This window comes from Piliocolobus tephrosceles, chromosome 16 (assembly GCF_002776525.5).
Source record: "Piliocolobus tephrosceles isolate RC106 chromosome 16, ASM277652v3, whole genome shotgun sequence".
NCBI classification, from domain to species: Eukaryota; Metazoa; Chordata; class Mammalia; order Primates; family Cercopithecidae; genus Piliocolobus; species Piliocolobus tephrosceles.
In genome coordinates this window covers 72,490,987-72,517,718 of record NC_045449.1, presented here as the reverse complement: position 1 = coordinate 72,517,718, position 26,732 = coordinate 72,490,987, and the positions used below count along the sequence as shown (strand labels likewise).

At 44.1% G+C, this 26,732-nt stretch overlaps 1 protein-coding gene across 2 annotated transcripts in view; it reads left to right on the top strand.

Moving 5' to 3' along the window:
* The window catches only part of CYTH1 (cytohesin 1), a 105,465-nt gene that overhangs the window by 20,012 nt on the left and 58,721 nt on the right, over positions 1-26,732 (top strand). The window contains exon 1 of one of the 2 annotated variants that reach the window (XM_023211653.1): positions 25,201-25,469. The exons of the other annotated variant lie outside the window; for it this stretch is intronic. Coding sequence (XP_023067421.1) covers positions 25,442-25,469 — 28 coding nt within the window. The 5' untranslated portion in view covers positions 25,201-25,441. Of the gene's footprint in view, positions 1-25,200; positions 25,470-26,732 lie in introns of those variants that run through there. 2 annotated transcript variants of the gene reach the window in all.

Genomic DNA, 26,732 nt, shown 5'->3' with positions numbered 1-26,732 from the left:
TCACGCCACTCTCCTGCCTCAGCCTCCCGAGTGCTGGGACTACAGGCGCCCGCCACCTCGCCTGGCTAGTTTTTTTGTATTTTTTAGTAGAGACGGGGGTTTCACCGTGTTAGCCAGGATGGTCTCGACTCCTGACCTCGTGATCCGCCCATCTTGGCCTCCCAAAGTGCTGGGATTACAGGTGTGAGCCACCGCGCCCGGCCGATCCTATGATTTTATGTGCTGGCCGTGGCCAGCGTCTTGAGCCCCTTTGCCTTCATGCTTCCCTAAGGGTGAGCGGCGCACCAGCGCGGTGCCTGTCTGAGGCTGTCTTCCCTTTCTGGTGGAATACCCCCAGAAGGTCATACCCCACCATTTTGTCTCTTAATGCGCATGCGCGAGCTCACTTGTCCAATTCCTGAGATTTTCCTGGAAACTAATTACCAATTTCAAGTGTTAGTATCTATTTGGGAAGTTGCTTCTCCCTGGCGCCAGCTGTCAGTTATCACTTTAGTGTAACAACTGTGGACCATCAAGGAATTACCTCTCCTTGGTGCTGGCTGCCAATTATTTATTTTATTTATTTATTTATTTATTTATTTATTTATTTATTTATTTATTTATTTATTTATTTATTTACTTACTTACTTACTTATGAGACCGAGTTTCGCTCTTGTTGCCCAGGCTGGCGTGCTATGGTGCCATCTTGGCTCACTGCAAACTCCGCCTCCCGAGTTCAAGCGATTCTCCCGCCTCAGCCTCCTGAGTAGCTCGGATTACAGGCATGTGGCACCGCGCCCGGCTAATTTTTGTATTTTTAGTAGAGACGGGGTTTCCCCATGTTGGTCAGGCTTGTCTCAAACTCCTGACCTCAAGTGATCCACAGCGCCGCCCCCCACCGGCTTCTCAGAGTGCTGGGATTACAGGCCTGAGGCACCGCGCTGGGCTTTATTTTTTATTTTTTGAGGCAGGGTCTGGGTCTGTTGCCCAGGCTGGAGTGCAGTGGCACAATCTTGGCTCACTGCAACCTCTGCCCCCGAGACTCAAGCCATCCTCCCACCTCAGCCTCATGAGTAGCTGGGACTACAGGTGTGCTGATCACCATGCCTGGCTAATTTTTGTATTTTTTGTAGAGATGGCGTTTTGCCATGTTGCCCAGACTTGTGAGCTTACGTGATCTGCCTGCCTCATTCTCCCAAAGTGCTGGGATTACAGGCGTGAGCCACCACACCCGGCCAGTTATCATGTTTAGAGAGGCAGTGTGATAACCGCTGACCTATCACTTGATAATTGCCAGTATTCCTGGTGGGTGGGGGCTCGGGGAGCCCTCTCCTGATCCCCTCGTGCCTGTACAGGGCTACCTGTAACAGGACCATGTGTATGCCGTTGTGCCCGACTAATTGTTTTTTCATTTTTTTGTAGCGATAGCGTCTCGCTGTGTTTCTCAGGCTGATCTCAAACCCCTGGCCTCTAGCAGTCCTCCCACCTTGGCCTCCCAAAGTGTTGGGATTACAGGCATGAGCCACTAAGCCCAGCCTCTTTTGATTTTTAAAGAGGTTTTAATAAGCTTTGAGTAGTGTGAGTGCTTTGAGTTCCCTATATTATCACATTCCCAAGGTCAATTGATTTTAACACGGAAATAGGTTACACATCACCCCATTCCAGCCTAGAGCAGAAGGACTAGGAAAAAACAGTTTCTGTGAGAATTAATTCCCCTTGGAGATCTGAACCTTGGAGAAAACAAGAACCTCTTGAGTTTTGACTCAAAAGGTGGGGAACTGCTCATGTGTACCAGAATATGTGCACAAGGGTGTTTATTGTATCATTGCTATGTGACTGAAAACTTGGAAATCGCAAGGCTGGGCGCGGTGGCTCACACCGGTAATCCCAGCACTCTGGGAGGCCGAGGCAGGTAGATCATGAAGTCAGGAGTTCGAGACCAGCCTGACCAACATGGTGAAACCCTGTCTCTACTAAAAATACAAAAATTAGCCAGGTGTGGTGGTGCACGCCTGTAGTCCCAGCTACTCAGGAAGCTGAGGCAGGAGAATCGCTTGACCCCGGGAGGCGGGTATCCTGTTTATCAAGAAAATATATACAGACCATCTCTGACTTACGATGCTTGACTTTACGATGGGTTTATTGGAAAGTAACCCCACTGTAAGCTGAGGAGCATCTGGGATATATTTTGGTTTTGAGAAGTGATGTCATCAGACTTACTTGATATCTGTTACTTTTAGAAAGATAAGTATATGATGCTTTTTGTGTAAAATTACTTTTCACTTCTATTTAAAAATCTTGAGGTCTGTTGTAATGGGATTTTTGATTTTCTTGTGTTTAGAAAAGAGGGTTTTAAGATAGTAAAATGTTGTTGCTTTCTTTTGAACATATATATTAAAAAAAAAACAAAAAACCCTAGCTATTTGGATAGAGGCCAGAATTAAAACATCGGTAGTCAAAAGAGGGAATTCAGTGTTTCTTGAGTTTTTAGTTTTATACGTCTAAATTTGTAAAATTCAACCATGCATTTTCTGTTCCACATGGGCACCTTTTGCAATTGTGGTAGTCAGATGTCCTAGGCAGATGAACATGCAGAAGTGGTTTGTTTAGCCTACTCTTTTGAAGTTCATAATCTAGTAAATTTAGGTTAGAATGGTGGTTCCCATACTTGACTAACCTGCAGAATCCGTGGAGGAATTTTTCGAAAAAGCCATTTATTCTGGGTCCTTGCTCTAGCCATACCAACTATACCAGGATCCCGCAGGGTCGGATCCAGGAATGAGTGAATGAATATGTACATACATGCACACGCTTGTACACACATGCACACAAATACACTTTTAATGCTCCTAAATTTGGGGGCCCCAGGTGTGGAAACCCACGCTTCGGAACCTCAAACTGTTCTCATCAAGGTCACGTCGCACAGACAGGCTCTGGCTTGAGTTGGCCCAGCCGGAGATGGTTCCCTTCATTTCCCATGTTGAGTGTATAAAATGATTTCGCAAGAATTTGTGCGTCCGTGATTGTAGGAAGGGATGGCTAAGTGTTGAATGCATTTCCTCGGCCATAACTATCTAATTTATGTGGTTTTGCCTTAAGCCATTCCGTATTCCACTTGGAGGGTTTTGAACTTACAGAGGTTTTTAAGAAGAGGTTCAACAGATGAAAGAAGCAAAAATAACCAACCTTGTATTTTTTTTTTTTTTTACTCCTTTATTATAGCTACCAAGTATATAGCTACCTACCCACTTTAGCTTCCCCACGTGTCTTTGTGTGGTTTTCTGTTTTGTTCCTTTTAAGAGATACCTTCTCTCTATGTTGCAGCTGTTGCTAGGCAGCCACTGGCCAGGTGCCAGTTTGAGAGTCCTGATCTGTGCAACAGTGAGGAGGTGACCTAAAAAGATCCCTTTGCCTATCCCTGTTGGATGAAAGAGGGGCTTGGCACTGGGACATAGAGTGCTAGGCGCACAGGACCTATGGAGAACCGAGGCTGCACCCACTTACCCAAAGCGTCTTTGGAGAGTATCTTTTAGTCCTTCCTCAGGGGCGGTTGGCATATAGTCTGAAAATGAAGCCACCTCAGGCAGTGGGCTTCGATTGGCTAGAATTGTGCCCTTCTTACTTTAGCACTTTGGCAAACATGGAAAAAATTACTATTATGGAAATTTTCTTTCTGTTTTGAGACAGGATCTCACTCTGTTGACCAGGCTGGAGTGCAGTGGTGTCATAGTCCACTGCAACCTCCATCTCCTGTGCTTAAGCAGTCCTCCCACCTCAGCCTCCTGAGTAGCTAGGGCCACAAGCACATGCCATAACTCCATGCATGCCGAAAGCAGATAATGAGACCTGCTGGATCAGAATGAGGCAGAGTAGTACACATCGCAGGAACGTCAGCATGAGAGTGCTGATACTTCTGACTTCAAGTCTCACGGGGTGACATGATGGGCCCAGATGATGGCTATGCATGAATTGGGTTTGTCTACAGCGGAGAAACCAAGGACCACCAAGCGCTTAGCACTTTCCTTCCTTTCTTTCTGTCTTTTTTTTTTTTTTTTTTTTTTTTGAGATGGAGTTTCGCTTTTGTTGTCCGGGCTGGAATACAATGGTGTGATCTCGGCCCACTGCAACCTCTGCCTCCAGGGTTCAAAGCAGTACTCCTGCCTCAGCCTGCCGAGTAGCTGGGATTACAGGCATGCATCACCATGCCCTGCTAATTTTTTTATTTTTAGTAGAGACGGGGTTTCTCCATGTTTGTCAGGCTGGTCTCGAACTCTTGACCTCAGGTGATCCACCCACCTTGGCCTCCCAAGTGCTGGGATTACAGGCATGAACCACCACGCGTGGCCTGGGCTTAGCACTTTTCATAGCAAGCGGTAGACAGGCCAGGCCTCTTCCGCTGGGAGGGAGCATGTCATACTACAGTCTCCTTGAACCAACTTCATGTCGCCAGCTACAAGAAGACAGACCTGGCAGTTTGGCGCACTCAGCAAGGACATGCAGGGATGCTTGGGTCCTCTGCCAAAGGCAGCATGATATAGATGGACCGTAGTTTAATTAATCATCCTGTCTTGTTATTTAGAAGTTTCCACTTTGTTCCTATAAGAAAGAATCCTGTAACATTCTTGTAGATGAAGTTTTGCTAACATTTCCAGTGATTTTCTTAGGCTAGATTCCTGTAAGTGGACTTAACTGGGTTAGAGAGTTTAAAGTCTCTTGATATGTACTGCCAAATGGGTTTTCAGAAAGTGTGAATCAGTTTACACCTCACACTAGTATATGATGATACTTGTTAATTTATCCTTTTTGACATGGAAGTTTTATTTATTTATTTATTTATTTATTTATTTATTTATTTATTTATTTTGAGACAGAGTCTCGCTCTGTTGCCCCAGGCTGGAGTGCAGTGGCCAGATCTCAGCTCACTGCAAGCTCCGCCTCCCAGGTTTACGCCATTCTCCTGCCTCAGCCTCCGGAGTAGCTGGGACTACAGGCGCCCGCCACCTCGCCCGGCTAGTTTTTTTGTATTTTTTTAGTAGAGACGGGGTTTCACTGTGTTAGCCAGGATGGTCTCGATCTCCTGACCTCGTGATCCACCCGTCTCGGCCTCCCAGAGTGCTGGGATAACAGGCTCGAGCCACCACGCCCGGCTGTATTTTTTTTTTTAACTTTTTTTTTGAAAATTTTTTTAACCTTTTTTTTTTTTTTTTTAAGGCAAAGTCTCGCTCTGTCACCCAGGTTGGAGTGCAGTGGCACGATCTTGGCTCACTGCAATCTCCACCTCCCTGGTTCAAGCAATTCCCCTGCCTCAGCCTCACAAGTAGCCACGCCTGGCGAATTTTTTTGTATTTTTAGTAGAGAAGGGGTTTCACCATGTTAGCCAGACTGGTCTTGAACTCCTGACCTCAGGCAGTCCACCCGCTTCAGCCTCCCAAAGTGCTGGGATTACAGGCATGAGCCACTGCGCCCGGCTGAATTTTTTTTTAATCATTTGAGTTGTTGATATAATTATAATTTTTTCCTGCCTCTGTCAGTGTTGGCAGGATGAACTTTGTTCTAAGAACCTTGGCTGGTGTTTACATGTATTAGAATGGGAAAATTATAGCAGCTTCTTTCTCAGGTCATTTTTTATTCATCTATTCAACAGATATTTATTGAACATCTGTTACGAGCTGGGCACTCTATGGGCCTTGCAATTTAGACATAAATAGAGTTCTCAGGTACCTTACATTCTAATCAGAAGGAGAACTTTGATCTCTAACCAAGACCTGTTTAATTCATAGTAGGGTTTCTTTTTCTTTTCTTTTTTTTGAGATAGAGTCTCGCTTTGTTGCCCAGGCTGGAGTACAGTGGCACGATCTTGGCTCACTGCAAGCTCCGCCTCCCGGGTTCACGCCATTCTCCTGTCTCAGCCTCCTGAGTAGCTGGGACTGAAGGCGCCCACCACCACACCCGGCTAATTTTTTGTATTTTAGTAGAGACAAGATTTCAATATGTTAGCCAGGATGGTCTCGATCTCCTGACCTCGTGATCCGCCCACCTCTGGCCTCTCAAAGTGCTGGGATTACAGGTGTGAGCCACTGCGCCCGGCCTCTTTTTTTAAAACTGCATTCACTATCATTCCCCCAAAGGATGAGGGTTTCTTAAGTTATGGTGAAAATTCAAACCTTGAGGCCGGGCGCAGTGGCTCAGGCCTGTCATCCCAGCACTTTGGGAGGTCGAGGCAGGCAGATCACAAGGTCAGGAGATCGAGACCATCCTGGCTAACACGGTGAAACCTTGTCTCTACTAAAAATACAAAAAAATTAGCCGGGCATGGTGGCGGGTGCCTGTAGTCCCAGCTACTCGGGAGGCTGAGGCAGGAGAATGGCATGAACCCAGGAAGCCTGGGCAACAGAGTGAGACTCCATCTCAAAAAAAAAAAAAATAAAGAAAATTCAAACCTTGAAATTTCACCTTGTGAATAATCTTAGTCTAATTTTTGCTGTATTTATTGGAATATAGGCCAGTAGTTGAACTTGGTGTTCCTAACCTCTCAGCATCCTTGTGTCTCCTGGTGACTGTGAAAACTTTTTTTTAAAATGGGATCTTGCTCTGTCACCCAGGCTGGAGTGCAGTGGCAGGATCATAGCTCACTGCAGCCTTGACTTCCTTGGCTCAAGTGATCCTCCCACCCTGATGGTATTTTCTAATAGACATCTGTGTCCCAAAATGTGTTAAAGACTTTTGAAGATGAGTCCACTCAAATAATGATTTAGTTCTGAATAGACAGATTTTTAAGTTCTTTTTTTTTTTTTAGATGGGGTGTCACTGTGTCACTCAGTTTTCTCAGTAGCACACTAGGCGTACTAACTGACATTTTCAGCACCTTTTATTGGTGGTGATGAGCACATTCATTTTCATTTATCTATTTGCTGCAGACTGTTTAGGTTCCTTCCCCTTGTTTTTAAAAAATTATTGAGGTATAATTTACATAGAATAAACTTGTACAGTTTGTCCCAGCACGGTGGCTCATGCCTGTAATCCCAGCACTTCAGGAGGCTGAGGTGAGTGGATCACTTGAGGTCAGGCGTTCGAGTCCAGCCTGGCCAACGTGGTGAAACCCTGTCTCTACTAAAGATACAAAAATTAGCTGGGTGTGGTAGTGGGTGCCTGTAATCCCAGCTACTTGGGTGGCAGTGCCACAGAATCGCTTGAACCCAGGAGGCAGTGGTTGCATTGAGCTGAGATCACGCCACTGCACTCCAGCCTAGGTGACAGAGCAAGACTGCCTCAATCAATCAATCAATCAATGGTATACAATTTGATGGGATATATTCAACGTTTTATACACCAGTGAAACCACTATCACAATAAAGATACAACGTTTTCTTGACCTGAAAAAGATGCTTCATGGCCCTTTTTGTTTTGTTTTTCTTTTCTGTTTTGTTTTTTTGAGACAGTATCTTGCTCTGTCTCCCAGGCTGGAGTGTGGTGGCGTGAACACGGCTCACTGCAACCTCAGCCTCCCGGGCTCAAGCAGTCCTCCCACCTCAGCCTCCCGAGTAGCTGGGACCACAGGCACGCACCACCACGCCCACCTAATTTTTTATTTATGTTGCCCAGGCTGGCCTTGAGCTTCTGGGTTTAAGCAGTTCCCCTGTGTCAGCCTCCCAAAGTGCTGCCACCGAGCCTGTCCGCTTCATGTCCTTTTGCAGTCCATTCCTCCCTCTACCCCTGGCCCCAGGCAACCACTGATCTGCTTTTTGTGACTACAGATTAGCTTGTATTTCCAAGAATTTTATATAAGTGAAATCATACAATGTTACAATGTGTATTCTGTGTCTGGCTTTCTTTCCTTTTTTTTTTTAAAAAAAAAAACCCATAGCCAACATCAGACGTGTCTGGCTTTTACTCAGAATGATGTATGAATCATTTTAAAAAAGGGGTAAGGCCGGGCGCGGTGGCTCACGCCTGTAATCCCAGCACTTTGGGAGGCCAAGGCAGGTGGATCACAAGGTCAGGAGTTCGAGACCAGCCTGGCCAATATGGTGAAACCCTGTCTCTACTAAAAATACAATAATTAGCTGGGCATGGTGGCACGTGCCTGTAGTCCCAGCTACTCAGAAGGCTGAGGCAGAAGAATCGCTTGAACCTGGGAGGCAAAGGTTGCAGTGAGCAGAGATCGCACCACTGCACTCCAGCCTTGGTGACACAGTGAGACTCTTGTCTCAAAAAAAAAGGGGAGGGGTGAGATGGGGGACTCCATATATTTTTAAAGGGATTATTTAAAAAATCATTTTAGAACAATTCTGCAAGGGTGTGTTGGTGTTTGAAGTACTAGGCTAGACAACATACTTTGGAACTAAGAATTTAATTAAAGGTTACACTAAAGTATCAGTGATTATGTCCCCATATGAGGTAGATGGCAGGAGTTAAACGTAATTAAAGTTTGCAGAAGTTGGTGTTTTCATAATTGGAGTATGGCAAATCACCTGTTTAGTCCGTTTAAGGTCACACACCTCATATCACAACATGATTATACATATTAAGTATGATACTGAAAATGTTAAAATGCCTAATTAAATAGAAAACCATAGGTAGTACTGTAACACATGAATTTTGTTGTTGTTGTTGTTTAGTTCAAGACTAGTCCTGCCAAGACATCCATCATCTTGGGAAACAGGACACACAAGAACACATAAAGCAAGAAAAAGTACACTCAGGATGACCACATCTCCCCAAAGGTTTACTCTTCCTTTTCCCAAAGTCTTAAGGCACATGTATGAGTGAGTGTAGGGCAGGGTGGGAGAGGGGCACCAGAGTCACCAGGAGCATGAGGACAATCGGAGGCAAGCTTCTCATGCCACCCCAGCACAGCTAACAGACTGTCACTAAATGGTTACTAGGCTGGGTGTGGTGGCTCATGCCTTCAATCCTAGCACTTTGGGAGGCTGAGGTGGGAGGATCACTTGAGGCCAGGAGTTCTAGACCAGCCGGGGCAATATAGTGAGACCCTATCTCTAATTTAATTATAAGGAAGAAAAAGGAAGAAAAAATAAAAAGAAGACACAAGGCCGGTGCCACAGGCAAGTGCCAAACCTCCCCAGAAGACTCATGCTCTTGACCAGGCTCATGTCTGTTATCTCAACACTTTCGGGAGGATCACTTGAGCCCAGGAGGTCGAGGCCAGCCTGAGCAACATGGGGAGACCTTGTTTCTACTTAATACATAAATAAATAAATAAAGATAACAACAAAAGGTCGGAGGGCTGCTGACATCCCTAATTACATGGGCTTTGCACACTGCCCTTAGGGAATCTAACAGTAGATCATAAACATTAACTGAGCAGTAGTAACAATTAGGACAGAAGATAGTGTATAATAAGGTAGTACTTATATTTACATGGTTAAGATTACAAACTGAAATACGTTGTTGAAGTTCTCTGTCTTGGCCAGGTGCAGTGGCTCACGCCTGTAATCCCAGCACATTGGGAGGCCGAGGCGGGTGGATTATGAGGTCAGGAGTTCGCAATCAACCTGGCCAACATAGTGAAACCCCGTCTCTACTAAAAATACAAAAATTAGCCAGGCGTGGTGGCAGGTCCCAAATGCTTGGGAAGCTGAGGCAGGAGAATCATTTGAACCCAGGAGGCAGAGGTTATGGTGAGCTGAGACTGCACCACTGTACTCCAGCCTGGGCAACAGAGCAAGACTCGTCTCCAAAAAAAAAAAGAAGTTCTCTGTCCTGTCTGAGATGGTCAGCAGCATTGTTTATCCCTGTAGCCCTGGTACTCTTACTGATAGTAGAGATTTTACTCCAATTAGGTACTTTTTAAAGGTAATTTCTGTGGAAATCTCTATAAAAATGCGTATTAAAAAACTCCTTTACAGTGGAAAAGAGTAATAAATAACATTTCCTTTTTTTCCCTCCCAAGCTCTGAACCTACTAGAAATAGAAAAAGAAATCTGAAAGTGGAGATCATATGATCGGCCTTGTAACTGGTGAAGAGAGGGAGATGGAGGAGTCCTCATTTCAAACATCTAGGAAATATGCTGCAAATTGGTAAAATAGGTTAAATTTCTCTGCAGTAATAGGATCTTTGAACTAGACTATTTGAAATTATCATTTGAGGCCAGATGTGGTGGCTCATGCCTGTAATCCCAGCACTTTGGGAGGCCATGGCGGGCAGATTACTAGAGGTTAGGAGTTCGAAACCAGCCTGGCCAACATGGTGAAACCCTGTCTCTACTAAAAATACAAAACAATTAGCTCGGCATGGTGGCAGGTGCCTGTAATCCCAGCTACTCAGGAGGCTGACGCAGGAGAATGGGTTGAACCCAGGAGGCGGAGGTTGCAGTGAGCCAAGATCACGCCACTGCACTCCAGCCTTGGTGACACAGCGAGACTCCATCTCAAAAAAAAAAAAGGTGAAATTATCATTTGATATAACCAATTTCAGAGAGATACCTGTACTCTGATTCCTTCTACATTTATGCAGTCAATCCTTGTCATTTGTGGATTTTGTATTCACGAGTTTTCCTACTCACTAATGTTTATTTGTAAATCAGTCCAAAGGTGGTGCTTTCGTAGTTATTTCCGGACATTCACAGAGCAGTGAAAAATGCAATTTGCTCCGTGTACACGTTTCCAGCCACTGTGAAACAAGGTGACTGATTTCTCGTTTCAGCCTTCATACTGTAAACAAATGACCTTTATGTGGTCTATTTAGCATTACATTGTCCTTTTTTTTTTTTTTTCCTGTATTTTTGTGCCTTTGCTGGTGACTTTGCTCTTTAAAACGGCCCCTGATCATAATGCTGAATTTCTGTCTAGTGTTCCTAAGTACAAGAGGCCATGATGTGCCTTATGGAGAAAATACAGTATGTTAGCAAAACTTTGCTCAGGAATGAGTTACAGTGCTATTGGCCATGAGTTCAACGTTAGTGAATCGACCACTGGCTAAGCATGGTGGCTCACATCTGTAATCCCAGCACTGTGGGAGGCTGAGGCAGGTGGATTGCTGGAGTTTAAGACCAGCCTGGACAACACGAGGAAACCTTGTCTCTACTAAAAATAGAAAAAATTAGCCAGGTGTGGTGGTGTGCGCCTGTGGTCCCAGCTGCTCAGGTGGCTAAAGTGGGAGGATTGTTTGAGTCTGGGAGGTGGAGGTTGCAGTCAGCCAGGATGCCACCACTGGACTCCAGCCTGGGTGACAGAGTGAGACCCTGTGTCAAACAAAACAATATGTATTAAATAAGACATCTTTAAACAGAAACCTATATAAATAAGGTTACATATTTTTCAGTTGACAAAAGCATGACCAGAGGCCTGCAGGAACCTGTATTTCTCCTAGGAGCAACGGTTTAGTCTTTTCCAATTCATTGTTAGCAATGACTTTTTTTTTTGAGACAGAGTCTCGCTCTGTCACCCAGGCTGGAGCACAGTGGTATGATCTTGGCTCACTGCAACCTCTGCCTTCTGGGTTCAAGCAGTTCTCCTGCCTCAGCCTCCCGAGTAGCTAGGATTACAGGCGCCCGCCACTGCGCCTGGCTAATTTTTGTATTTTTCGTAGAGACAGGATTTCATCATGCTGACCAGGCTGGTCTCGAACTCCTGACCTCGTCATCCACCTGCCTCAGCCTCCCAAATGCTGGGATTACAGGCGTGAGCCACTGTGCGCGGCAACAGCAACAACTTTTTAAACAATTACTACTGCGAAAAGCAAGAATCAACTATAGCTTAGCCCTCTTCCTACCCCTAAACTTCAGGCTGTAACATCCCAGTGCCACATTTGACATCTCCCAGGGGATACCTACAGGGTCTCTCACAGCTGGCATGGCCACAGCAGAGCCCCGGTGCTGTGCCCCTCTCAATTCACCCCGCCTGAGAAATAGCATATCCGCTCACATAGGTGTTCCCATCAAATGTTTTGAATGTTTTGATATCAGCCCTCCCTTTCTCTTGTTTTCCCTATCCAGTTCATTAGTAGTACTGTTTATTCTATTTCCAAAACGCATCTTGAAGTCATCTGTTTTTCTGCATCTCTGCTGCTGAAGTGCTAGTGGAGGCTGCTGAATTACTTGCCTGGATGCCACATGAGCTTCCCATAGTTGATGCCACTGGGTGCACCCATATCATGTTCTCTCCCTTCTGGGCACGTGGAGAACCATATTCTCACCCCCTGGCCATTGATTTACTGTCCTTTTCAGACCCAGAGGGAGCAGGCTAAGAAATATTTTGTGGATTCAGTATGTGGTATTATTTTAGGAGCACTTGGTATTTCTTTGGGTAATAGTAGCTTCTGCAATTTGAGGACTGCTTCTAAACCTGTTAGGATTATTTTTTGAACTGCGAGGGAATTTTTTTTTAGGGCAGATAAACATCTGAACAATGTATTAAGTAAAAGCTTGGAGAAATTCTTGGAAAAAAAAACACTTCAAAAATAGATTGTTTTAGAGTTCTTTTTTTCTGAAACCACCTGCGTTCTAAAGCAAGACAATTAGATTTTAAACAATGGTTTCTGCTTCCTTACGTTTTTTTGAATTTTTATTTTTATTTATTTTTTTGAGACAGGGATCTCAATTTGTCACCCAGGCTGGAATGCAATGGCATGATCATAGCTTACTGCAGCCTCGACCTCCTGGGCTCAGGCGATCCTCCCATCTCAATCTCCTGAGTAGCTGGGACCACAGGCACACCCACCAAACCTGGCTAATTAAAAAAAATTTTTTTGTAGGTGGGGATTGAGTCTCAATCTGTCGCCCAGACAATGGCCCGATCTGTGCTCTCTCTGACTCCTGGGTTCAAGCAGTTCTCCTATCTCAGCCTCCTGAGTAGTTGGGATTACAGGTGCCCACTACCACGCCTGACTAATTTTTGTATTTTTAGTGGAGACGGGGTTTCGCCATGTTGACCAGGCTGGTCTTGAACTCCTGACCTCAGGTGGTCTGCCCGCCTTGGCCTCCCAAAGTGCTGGCTGGTCTCAGACTTTTGGGCTCAAGTGATCCTCCCACCCTGGCCTCCCAAAGTGCTAGGATTACAGGTCTGAGCCATCATGGCTGACCTAGTTTGTTTTTAAATCTGTAACAGGTATCAAGAAGTTTGGACTGGCTGACCTTGGTGGTCCTATCTGTTGCCACCTTTGCTCTGCCCCACACATTATGTGGGTGTGCTGGGACCTCCTCGCAAGTTCCTCTGTCATGTGACGGTTCTGTCTTTAGGGCTGTGGCAGGACTGCGTTGGTTCAGTTTGCTCTATGTCAGCTGAGTAAAGGATGGGTGGAGTATACTGATTTTGTAACTTGTAACATTTGGTCTTGTGGTTTTGCAAGGAAGGGGTGATACATAATCAGTAAGGCAGGAGAGCAAAGGAAACAGGAAGGGGATCTGCAGTGCTCCTGTATCAAAGTAGATCTCCAAAGCAAAAAAGGGCAAAAGCAAAAAGCACGCTTCTCCCGCCCACCCCTCTTTTTACTTACGCTTATTTGATCAGAGAACTTTGCTTGCATAAACAATCCTTGAAATAAGGCTGGAATTTTTTTTGGTAAAAATACCTAACTGAATTTGGTTTAGAAGCATACAGAAAACCCAATGAATTAATTGAATAATCTCCCTTACCCCCTTCTCCAGACAGTTCTCCTGTATTCTCCCAAGTAATAAAAATACTAGAAAGATCAACTGTATTTGTCATTAAATGGCTGGTGCTTATAGTTTATTCCTTTAATCCAGTTAAACAGTGAGCTTTCCTGATAACCTAGGCATTGTTGTCCCCGAGAATAACCTGGGCCTGTTGGATGTTTAAACATTTTCTTTGACCTGGGACTGTGTTGAAACCATTTGTTAATCACACAGCAGGATGATCAGTGCTTACACCAGCTGACGGGACACCTGGCATGAATACTCAGTGATCCCATCAAACCACGTCAAGCTGGTTCCATGAACAGTTTTCATTTTTGATGATAGGACTCATAGCTCTCAGAATCAGAGAATGTTTAGAGGTGAAACTTAACCACAGATGTGGGTCAGCATCTTTAGTTTGTTTCCTTTGTGTGGGGTGCGGTGGCGGACGGTGAGAGAGCCATGGGACGGGAGGAAGCTCCGGAACTGGGCTTTGAATAATGGGTGGGATTCAGAAAAGGAGAAAATATTGTGAAATTTATTCTATTTTATTTTTTTGAATGAAGCAACAAAAACAGAGATTTATTGAAAAGGAAAGTACACTCCACAGTGTGAGAGTGGACCCAAGCATAGGGGCTCAAGGGCCAAAATAAATTGTGAAATTTATTTTAATCAAAGTAGAACATAGATATAGTTTTAAAGATCCTATACAACACAAAAATGGACATGCTTATAGCAGCCTTTTTCATAAAAACCCCACAGTGGAGACAGCCAGCTATCCATCAGCTCATGAGTGGGTAAAGAAGATGAAGTCCGTCGCCACAAGGGAAGATTCTTTAGTCATAAAAAGGAATGAAGTTCTGACACACACTACAACATGGCTGAACACAGAAAACATTGTGCCAAGAGAATGAAGCCAGTCACACAAGGCCATGCATTAGGCAAATCTGTAGAGACAGAAAGTAGATTAGTGGTTGTCAGGGGTTTAGGGATGTGGGAATCGGGGTGACTCCTGTGGAGTATGGGGTTTTCTTTTGGGGATGATGAAAATGTTCTAGAATTAGATAGTGGTGGTGGTTGCATAACTTTGTGAATATACGAAAAATCACTGAGTTGTATTGTCTAAAAATGTCCTCCCTCTCCCAGACAGTGCCTCCTCCCCTCAAATGTTGACCTCTAGATCCTTCAAGATTGGTTCCGCAGTGCAGTGTATGAGTCTCCCCAGATCTCTCACTGAGTTCCAGAGAATGCTGCTGAGAGTGCATTTTCTTAAAAGTCACTCCCCTTGTTAGTATACTGTGCCACTATCTTTCCACCGCTCCCACGGACTTTTTCTGTTCTTCCTCTACCAGCCTGGAATACCCTGGGCCTTCAGAGCCTGATCATCCTTAGCATGCCATGTAATGTAGGTTGTTTTTGTTTTTGTTTTAGCGCTGCCATTACCTGTGTCCTCCAGTGGACTGTTGTGTTTTGAAGGGGGAGATACTTTGTTCTTACGACCTTTGTAGGTCTAGCTCTTAGCTAACATAGTGCTTAGCACAATTCAACAGACATCATTTAGAATGAACACATGGGAAAGAGCTAAATCTTTTTTGAATAAATCAGTGTACACTTTTATTATTAATTTTTTTTAATTTTTTTTTTTGTGACAAAGTCTGGTTCTGTCGCCAAGGCTGGAGTGCAGTGAGGTGATAACAGCTCACTGCAGCCTTGACCTCCTGAGCCCAGGTGGTCATCACCCGCCTCGCCCTCTGAAGTAGCTGAGACCTACAGGCAAGCGCCACTGCACCCAGCTAATTTTTTAGTTTTCTGTAGAGACGGAGTCTCTTGATGTTGCCTAGGCTGGTCTTGAACTCCTGGGCTCAAGTGATCCTCCCACCTCGGGCCTTCCAAAGTGCTGAGATTATAGGCATGAGCCATCACGCCTGGCCTTTTAAATTATTACTCTGATGAGTAAATAAATATGTGAAGAGCAGCTGGAAAATGGGAGTATAGGCATTCTAAATGTGTTAGGCTCTTTCAGATGGAAAGTAAGAGAATCTCAGGTTACCGTGTAGTGATACTTTATCCTAAGAAGACAGAAGAAGTAGGAAACTTGGTTGCCGCACTGTCACTGTGGGCCTTGGAGCTCAGGTCTCCTTGTGGGAAAATGGTCTTTGTAATCAAATCTTGCAGATGTTGTATAATTTCATTAGTCTACATGGTGAGGAACAGAGGAGGTTCAGAGAAGAATATAAATGTATTTTGTATACCTCAGAATTTTAGAAAAGAGAATCCTGAATATGGTTTTTTGGAGGGGTTAAGGAAGAAGTAACTGAGGTTTAAATTTTATCTTTGCAGAGATACCTGTTCTGACCATCTTACTTAAAACTTAACAATACCTGATCCCACCCCTTGCCACATACTTCTCTTTTCCCCATAGCACCCATCACTTTCTAGCATGTTACTTATTGTTTATTGTGTAGATAGTTTTTTGCCTGTATAGTACAAGCCTATTATCACTATCCCTCAAATTAGCCAGAGTGTGTGGACAAAGGGCAAACCAATGTTGATATTAACAAAGCCTTTTCAGGAAATAAGTACTGGTGAATATGCACATAGGAACTGGCACATACGCTGGATGGAACATGAATTGCCTCTCCTCTCCCTATATATGTTCAAAAGGTAATGGAATTTTTTTTTGAGACGGAGTCTTGCTCTGTTGGCAGGCTGGAATGCAGTGGCGTGATCTCGGCTCACTGCAACCTCCACCTCCCAGATTCAAGCAATTCTCCTGCCTCAGCCTCCAGAATAGCTGGGACTACAGGTCCGTGCTGTCACGCCCGGCTAATTTTCATATTTTCAGTAGAGATGGGGTTTCAGCATGTTGGCCAGGATGGTCTCGATCTCTTGACCTTATGATCCACCCACCTCGGCCTCCCAAAGTGCTGGGATTACAGGGGTGAGCCACGGCACCCAGCCAGGTGATGGAATTTTTTGGTGCTATGTCTGTCAATCTTTTAACAATCTTTTCATGTAGCCAGCAGAGGGCAGCACAGATGGAATTTACCACATTCAATATTTTTGACTTTTATTTTAAAGGGCGTTTAAAACTACTGTAGCGACCACTTCTAGGAGTAATGTGAAGTTTATTTCAATTTCAGGTTTATTCTTATTCTTTCTCACTTGTGAATTGTGCTGTTTCTGCATCGTCTTTATGGAGAAAGATGTTTCTGTTTACTTTATCGTCATGAATATGTCAAATTAATACTTTCCAAAGTCTTTTTGACACATTTTCAAATGCCTCCAAGGGCTGTGGTGAGGTTGGCGATGGTGGGTCCTGAAGGGGCACTGTTCTTTTGCCTCCAGAAAGTGGCAATTACTTGAACCAGAGTTCTTCAAGGTCTTCCCAGTGCTCTCAGGCTCCACAGCGCACAGAAGACCGCAGCCCCGGCTCAAGGATCCTCTCTGAGCATCTGACCAAATGCTTTTGACCCCCTTCTCAGAAAGAAAAATCCCCAAAATGTAAATACTCAAAACCACACAGTTTTTCAGTTTTGTGGCAAGTTATGGAACTGATCATGGATTTTCTGGATAGAAACTAAGTAAGATCAGTCTTTGTGATGCATACCTCTCTTATTTTTTTTCTTGCAAGAGTTACTGGTCCTTAGGCAAAAATTGAAGTAAATGCAAATTGTGTACATAAAACAAAGGATATGGTTTAGGTTTTCTTTTTTTTCTTTTGACATCTAATCGGTTTTGAGTTTTTCTTTGGTAACAAAAGTGCTGACAAGTCTGTTTCATAAAGGTATGTACTAGCAAATATGATCAGAAATCCCATAGCTTGCTTTGCTAGGTACAAGGTAAGCCTATGTCAAGGAATGGCAAGTTCTTTGAATTCTTGGTGACACATTACATATATCCTTCGTCATCAACTCTTTTTTCCCCCACGGTCTAACAGATGCATTTATGTCTATAAACAAAACTAGTATACATTCATGTTTTTTAGGTAACTGAAGTAGAAGGAACCTTTGAAAGAATTGTGCAGTGTGTCCAGGTGTCTGGATTTCTGCCTGCAGAGACTGGACAAGTCTTTGTTATGCTCCACCCCACCTTGCAGATGTTCTTTGGGACTTTGGAGGACACTTGCATGATTGTATGCCCTAAGCTGTCTCCCGTTGGCAGCTTGTTAGGAAAGATCTAAGCTGCAGAGAGAGAACACCAGGAAGCAAAATGATTCACCCCAAATTCCAGAAAGGCTTCAAGGTACCCAGGACCTCTGAGACTGGAGATAGGGAAATGAGGCTGGTTTGAAAGTGTTCATTGTGGCAGTTACGATTCCCAGGTCTCCTCTCTACCTCCTGCAGCAAGGCAGTTTCTCTTGCACTTGTGGTAAAACATGAAGGTTTAATTTCTGAAGAAGGCTGTGAAGATACAGAGAGCGAGTGAAAATCTATATTTATTTTAAAAAATACCAACCAAGAAGCAGCACCAAAAAAGTCTGTATATTTAATTGTGAGATCCCCATCCTTTCTCCCTCAGTGTAGCCCCCCAAATACTGGTGGTCCGTTTTATACTCCTTACAACCCAGGTAGGGGATTGGAGAATACTTCTTTGGGTAACTAGTCCAAGCAAAAATAAACTACAGAGCCCTACATGTGGGGTCTCTACACATTACTGCCTTATCATGTTACATTGCCACACATCCATCTGTAGGCCATGCCTACCACACAGCTTTTAACCAGGTTATTAGTGTGTCACTCTTAAATGAGGAGAAATAGACTGTGCTTGCTAGAGACTTAAGGAAAACCTTCAGTGTTAGCAAGCAGAAGAGCAAATAGAAGTTTAAGGAAACAGGTCATGGGACATGTAGAAGAAAGCTTTAAAAACTATATACTTAAGAGTCTCAGATATTCAATTAATGAAACAAGAATAGGCTGCTATCAAAAAGGACTGTGGGTTGAGTCTTTCTTATCTGAAATGCTTGGAACCAGACATGTTCTAGATTTCAGAATTTTTTGGATTTTGGAGTACCTGCATTGTACTTGCCAGAGCATCCCTAATCTGAAAACTAGAAATCCAAAATGCTCCAGTGAGCATTTCCCTTGAGTGTCGTTTGGCACTCACAACATTTAGGATTTGGGCACGTTTCAGGGATTTCAGATTTTGGGTTTGTGTTAGGTGGACAGCTTCAGAGGCCATGACACGGGAGCAAAGCTGGAGACCAGTGTGGGGTCTGGTGCACTGTGGACGAGGACAGAGAAGGGGGGCTGGTGAGTGGACGGAGATGACGGGAGAATTCTCCACAATCCCACAGCCCACAGATAATGATTGTTAATGTGTTACGGATATATTCTTCCTGGCTTATTTCCTTTTTCATTTTATAGTCTGTGCATTTTTGTTACATGATTTTTTCATTTAACAGTATAACATAGACATCTTTCTGTCTCTACAAAAATAGTTATGCAACATTTTCCAATTCCTTTTTCTAAGTGCCAAGGAATACTTTTAAGTAACTCGCAGGACAAATGCCCACACTAAATAAATACAACAGAAGCTCTGACATCACCACACCACAGAAGCATAGACATTAAAATACTACATTATGTCTATCTAGTTGGCATGTGTTTTAAATGATAATCCACACTGTGCATTTAGCTGTGGCTAGGCTAGCACTTTATTTTTTATTTTTATTTATTTATTTATTTGTTTATTTATTGAGACGGAGTCTTGCCCTGTCTCCCAGGCTGGAGTGCAGGGCACGATCTCAGCTCACTGCAACCTCTGCCTCCCGGGTTCAAGTGATTCTCCTGCCTCAGCCTCCCGAGTAGCTGGGATTACAGGTGCGCCCACCACCACGCCCAGCTAATGTCTGTATTTTTAGTAGCGATAGGGTTTCACCATGTTGGCTAGGCTGGCCTCGAACTCCTGACTTCAAGTGATCCACCTGCATTGTCCTCTCAAAGTGCTGGAATTACAGGTGTGAGCCGCCACGCCTGGCCTATTTATTTTTGAGACAGGGTCTCACTCTTGCCCAGGCTGGAGTGCAGTGGCACAATCATAGCTCACTGTAGCTTCAACCTTGCAGATTCAAGCGATCTTCCTGCGTCACCCTCCCAAGTAGCTGGGACCACAGACATGTGCCCCCACGCCCAGCTAATTTTTACATTTTTTATAGAGACAGAGTCTCACCTTCTCTCCCAAGCTGGTCTCAAACTCCTGGGCTCAATCAGTCCTCTCACCTCGGCCTCCCAAAGGGCTGGGATTACAGGCATGAGCCACTGGCCCAGCAGGCCAGCATGTTAGAAGACAGCTGGTAAATGAAAATAGTTATTTTGGAAATCAGTTTTATAGCAGTGTATAGTGAGCCTTAAAGTAGTTCGTATCTTTTCACCAACCCTTAAGCCCACTTACAGAAATTTAGCCCAAGGAACTAGTAGGAGCTGAGGAGGCAAAGGTTACAAGGATGTTGCAGCATTTTCCAGGATGTAAGGAAAGAAAAAGATTAATGCCAACAGTAGAACTGGTTAAGTAAGTTACAACATATACATAATGCAACCATTAAACATACTGGCTCCTTCAAATCCCTTCCAACCTTAGGGTTCTTTCTAGCCTTCCCCTTTTCAGGTTTCCAAATTCCTTTTCCTGACAGTGGGAAACCTGGCCCCCATGATCTGGCTTGAGGGTTGCACCCAACACCTTCCTTTTGCCCCCAGCTCTACTTCCTGTCCGATCCCATCCTGCTCTCTGCCTGAGGCTGTCCTAGAGGGAGTATGTGGCTTTTGTACTCTCTGGTTCCTGGTTGGGTTTGACCAGGAGATGGGAGGGTGAGGGAAGAGTGAGGTCAAGGTGAATCTGTCCTGCTGGTGACTAAGGCTTGCTGAATACTCTACCAACGCTCTTGGCAGAGAGCTCCCATTTGCCACTTGTAGCAGCAGTATGGTGCCCTCGCACCCCATCTGACTTAGCAGGGATGGGGGCTGCCCCTGTTGCTAATCCGGGGGGCTTTGTTACTCCTTGGTGTTCTCTCTAAACTCTGCCCTCACTCTGCCTCTCTTACTTTCTCCACACTCCTACTCTAGGAATGTTTCTGTCTCTGGGATTGTGATTGATACAGGTATTATGCTTTCAAAAAACAAACCTTCCCTAGAATATTACATAAATATTCACGTAATTTTTTTTTCTAGTGTCATTTATTTAATTTTTTTGTAGAAATAGGATCTTGGTCTTGAACTCCTGGCTTCAGGTTGGTCTTGAACTCCTGGCTTCAAGCAGTCCTCCCACCTTGGCCTCCCAAAGTGCTGGGATTACAGACATGAACCACAACTCCCAGCCTAGTTTTAAAACATTTTAAACCATTACATGCTTGTGTATTCCCGCCTAATCTGTTGCTGGAGGGGGTGAGGCTAAAGTCTATTTAAGGGATTTATTAATTAAAAATATAGAATGTCTTGAATCTACAGCGCTTGCATCAGAGTGCCCTGTGTGTGATTTGTAATATGAATGGCGACGAGTGTTTTCTTCTACTCTGTTGGTTTATTGCTTTTCACAGGGCCTGTGCTAGCTCCTGAATGTTTCCGATATCATTTGTTCAGACACTGCTTCGAGGCCCTAGATTATTGTTCTGGTTTTGTAATGTGCCATTATTTTTTTAGTTATTTTAAAGTGTACTTTGAAACTTTTAAAAAGTTTCCATTTAAATAAATACATTGTAATCTAACACTCTGTTTGGGATTGATACCGTAGATGTGCCTTATGAGTTGGGTTATTGTATGTGTTAGTCTCTCAGAGGCAACCCCAGTTTATGCTGACTGGCTGATGTAATTATTAATAGTGCCCATTTGCAACCTCAAAAATATCTCAATATGGATGATAAATTATATGGTCACTTACAAGTGAGCGAAACATACAGTTTGGTGATGCAGTGGTTAAATGTCTATTTTAAGGAATTGGAGACATGAGATTCATTACTTTCTTTTTTAACAGTGTTAATTGTTGTACTAGAGATGACAGTGTGATGTCGAGCCAGGTATGCCTTGCCATGCTTCCAGCTTTAAGGGACGCTGCCTGGCCAGGAGCCTATGAGGTGGCCTGCTGTGCCCAGTAGGGATGATGGCTATTACATGAGCCACTCACAGTCTCTCTTTTAGAATGTGAAGTGGAAGTATAACAAGAACAACGCATTGAATAGTGGGAACAGAAGCTAAAAGTCACGGGGCCTGGAGGAGCAGGGGACCTGTGAGGCCATGGGTGGTGGAAGGAATGATGGGGCCTGTGAGGCAGAGGTTGTGGGGAGTGGAGAGGGAGGACCTGGTTGGCAGCCTATTAGAAGATAGTAGCTCCAGGCCTGGTGCAGTGGCTCACGCCTGTAATCCCAGCACTTTGGTAGGCTGAGGAGGGTAGATCATTTGAGGTTAGGAGTTTGAGACCAGCCTGGCTAACATGGTGAAACCCCGTCACTACTAAAAATACAAAAATTAGCTGAGCATGGTGGCAGGCACCTATAATCCCAGCCACTCGGGAGGCTGAGGCAGGAGAATCGCTTGAACCCCAGAGGCAGAGGTTACAGTGAGCCGAGATCGTGCTGCTGCACTACAGCCTGGGTGACAGAGCGAGACTTGGTCTCAAAGAAAAAAAAAAGAAGATAGCAGTTCCATTCTTTCATTTGCCAGGCCGGAAAGCTTGGAATCACCCTTGACTTCTCTTTTTTACATCTCACATGGACTCCATTGGCACATCCTTGGCTGTACCCTGAAAGTAAATATGGCAAGAATATGGCCACTTTTATCAAGTAAGCCGCCAACCCATCTCACCTGGATGACTATAGCAGCCCCCAGCTGGTCTCCAGCTCCTGTGCTGACTGTCTCCAGTCTGTTCTTCCCCATAGCCAGAGTGGTCTTGTTACAAAGGAAGCCACAAAATGCTGTTGCTGTGAACTCTGGCAGCAGCTATGCATCTCATCCAGAATGGAATCCAGAGTCCTTAAAATAGCCGCCAAGGCCCCATGCAGTTCGCCCACCACCCTCCTCACCTCTGCGACCATATCTTCCACTCCTCCCTACACTGTTCTTCCTGCTCCAGCCACCGTAGCCTCCTGGCCCTTCTCAGCAGAGGCCTTCCCTGACTGCACTTCCACTTCCCCCACTCCGCAGTACTTATTACCGTCTGACATACTGCATATTTTACTTACTTGTTTCCCTGCCTTTCCCATCTCGATAGAGTGGAGACACCAAGAGGGCAGGCATTTTTGTCTCTTTGGTCCTCTGATGTCTCACTAGTGGCTGGCACTTAGTGTGCTCAGTGAATGGTGAATGAAACAGATAAATGATACAACTAGCTTTGTAAAAACTTTTTAAAAACAAGTGACAGGTTATGACAAAATATTTGTAACATTTAATACAAAGGATTTGTAATCTACAAATTATTTAAAAAATGATAAGCAATAGAAAAGTGGGCAAAGACTTTGAAAAAGCAATTCACGAAAGAGGAAATACCTCAAACTTATGAAAAAGGTAATCAGCATCATCAGTAAAATCAGGTCAGTGCAAGTGACCACCACCAACGAGAAACCGTTTCCCACTGTTGAACTGGCAGGAGTTAGGCTTGGTCCCATCAGGGACGTGGCAAAAGCACTTTGGCAGCATCTGTGAAAGCTTTAAGTACTCAGGCCTCATGACCAGCTTTTCTGCTGGTCTATTTGGGTGTCTATTCCAGAGAAACACTATACCATTTGACGGTAGGGAGAAAATAGAAGTGACCTGTCCTCTTATACGTTGGGATCACTGGCTGTGAATCAGACCTTATGCCAGCAGATAGAAATGCTGTTTGGGAATCAATAAACATAGGTTTTGCGATGGTGCAGGGTGGGACTTAAAACCGTGATTTTGATATACTAAACCAAAAGGTGACACCTTGGGTTTATATTAGTTGCCGCTACAAAACAAAGTTTGTTTTTTTTTTTTTTTTTTTTTTTTTTTTTTAAATACATGCGTGTGTATTTATTCAGCTGTTACTAGGCAGGAAAGAAGAGAATGATGAAGTCTCTGCCCTGGAGTCAGGTCAGCACCTGTGGTCACCTTCAGAGTCTGACTGGAGACAGCGCCCTGTTGTCTTGCTATAGATGTGTGTGTTTCCAACTCTCCTATGAGAACTGACCAAAGTCTAGCACTTCCTGCAAAGCTGCTGCAGGAGTCTGCATTTCCAACCAAGACTAATAGGGAGGGGTTTGGGAGTCCAGCAGAGAGCTGGGTGTGGAGGGTGGGCTCTGCAGCCCAGTCTCGTGCTTTGGCAAGCTGTGTAACCTCTCTGGGTGCTAGCATCCTCATCTGTGATCTGGGGATGGCGAGGACACTCACCCCATGGGATGTTTTCAGGATTAGATGAGTTAAGTCACATCAAGCTAGGCACAGAGTAAGCACGCGATAAATGTTACCTCCTGTGACGATGCGGTGGGAAGCTACATCTGGAGCCAGCAGTTCTTCTTGTGAGAAGTTTTTTCTATGAAGATCATTAAAAATATGTGCCAAAACGTGTGCACACGTGTATTGAGATGCATAGGAAAATTGGAAATCACTTAGAAGTCTAACAATATGGGGCTGGTTAAACATTATGTCTAGACTGAGAAGTATAATAAATGTGATAGATGTCCATTTACAGGAGTGAAAAAATGTTTGTTATAAGTAAAAGTAGGTGGCTATAAAACAACATAAAATATCGTGTGTGTGTGTGTGTGTGTCTATAAAAGAGAGAGAGAGAATATATATAATACTTACAACAAAAGTCTGGAAAATGTCTACCAAAATGTCATCAATGGTTATCTCTTGGTGATAGGATTAAGGTGTTTTTTTTTTTCCTTGTTACTATTTTCTAATTTTCAGCAATGAATATGTGTCATGAACATAATAGGACTATGCAGGAAAGAATCTTTGGGTGCGGCGTATTACAAATCATAATGGGGATAAAACTGAACTTAGATTGGGAGTTTGGCCCTTGGATTTTTTTTTTTTTTTTTTGCCTCTAATATCTGCTTTCTGCTTTTAGCCTGTGACCTCATAACTTGCTGTAATGATTATGGTCTCTTAGTCACTGTCTTGGGAAATGGGCTATTATCTCATTGTAAGGGGACCAGGGATTTTAATGATTCCATTTTGAGAAAGTGTAGTCGGCTTTCCATGGGCTCCCCATCCATGAATTTAACCTTTTGTGGATGGAAAATATTTGGAAAATAAAAAAAGGTCACACCTGTACTGAACACATACAGACTTTTTTCATTTTCTCTAAACAATATAGCATAACAACTGTTTACATAGCAGTTACATTATATTTGGTATTAGAAGTAATCTAGAGATGATTTAAAGCATATGGGTAGATGTATATAGCTTATGTGCAAATAAGTAAGGACTCAAGCATCCGTGGGTTTTGGTGTCCATGGGGGTTCCTGGCACCAGTCCCCCTTGGATACCAAGGGACAACGATACTGGAAAGTGAAAAGAAAAACAGCGGCGAGCCCTGGCTATGACTTTGGTTGGGTTTGAGAAAAGACTAGAAGTGTGGCTACTAAACTGGTTTGACTCCAGTGTAAGATTGCTTTCAGGGAAGCAGATGGTTAACACACTCGGAAGGTGCTTGAGCTTGACTTCAGGAACTGGGTGGTGGCACTGACTGGGAGTGCCGCTTCTGTGGAGGCTGGAGGCTGATTGGCCCAGGCGTGCAGCCAGCCATTGCCTGTGTTCAGGAAGCAGCTCTGAGCTGTCCTAGTGGCTGGGCAGCTTCACAGGTATCCCCGGCCCCTCCCAGTCAGACCCCACAGGAAAACTTGGCTCTCAGTAAGTTACCGCTCTTCTTAAAGGACAGAACAGACTTTTCGTGTCCAGCTGTAAGGAAACAAGATGGTCCTTAAAACCGAAGAAGAGGATGGTGAGTCACAGCTGCCGCCCCCAGCCGGGACTACACGGCTTGGGGTATATGGAGTGGAGTTTTCCGTGTCTCTTTTGATTAATATGTGAAATCCTATGAGGATAGTTTACTGAGCCTTTTGGGGAGGAGTTAAGGACCAACCTAGACTCTGGTTTTTATCTTACTGTTTTCAGGAGAAAGACTATAGCCTCTTAGTAGTTAGGAAGCTGAGGCTCTCTTGGGGGTGTGTGTGTGTGTGTGTGTGTGAGAGAGAGAGAGAGAGACAGAGAGAAAGGTAACTCAGTGTTTTTAAACCAAAGAGGTTCCCCTCCAATCTTTGCTTCCGTTAGAGTGCTGTGTTGGGTGTTTCTTGGTAGATTCCACTTCATACTTGTTGACTGTATCTACTTCCTGTATCGAAATAAGAGTTCGTCAGAACTTCTGGGAATTCCACAAATATCTAGAAAAAATCTGATGCTGAAAAGTAAAGACATTAGATCAGATTGAAAGAACCAGTGAGATTCGGGATAAATAATACTTGTTTTATTAAATAAAATGTATCTAAGGGAAAAGACAACTAATGTGGTCTTCTCCCTTTGGTTGTTAGGTGAGGACTGTTTGAAGCCTGGGAGGACAGGATCTGTAGAACTTCTTTCATCTGCTCCACACCCGTACTGTAAACAGTGGAGCTATGAGTAATGGGATGACGAGTTGTGGCTTCTAAATCCCAAGAGATTCTGCTGAAGAGCTGTGTCTTAAAGCCCTGGATCAGCACAGGAGTTGTGTTTGTGGATGTGTGTGTGTTTTATTGTATTTTATTGTGCCACCTTTATCAGATGGTGATGTTGTAATGCTATAAGACAAAATAGTAAAATGTGTACTGCTTTGTAGCTGGTAATGTATGATATATTTAAGTTTGGAATAAATATTTGGCTGTGTTTCAAAGTGGATTTTGTGAAAGTTGTAATAAAATCTGGGGATCCTCTTTAGGTTTTTCCCACTCTGGTTCACTATAAAGCACATATTTTAAAGCCCCACCTCTAAGTGCAAATGATCCTGGACCGTGTCCACGGGCGACACTGAAAGCTGCAGCATGTGTTGGGGACGCTAGGAGGGAAGCACGCACAGGTGTCCATAACGATACTTCTGTATCTGAAGAGGGGACAATCGTGAGGGGCAGTGCCAGGCCAGGACTGAACTGCCTGATTGGTGCTTTTGTAACTGAAAGGTGAGTCCACACTAGCCAAGGTCTAGTTCCAAAGGGAGCACTTTTGAGAATGGAAG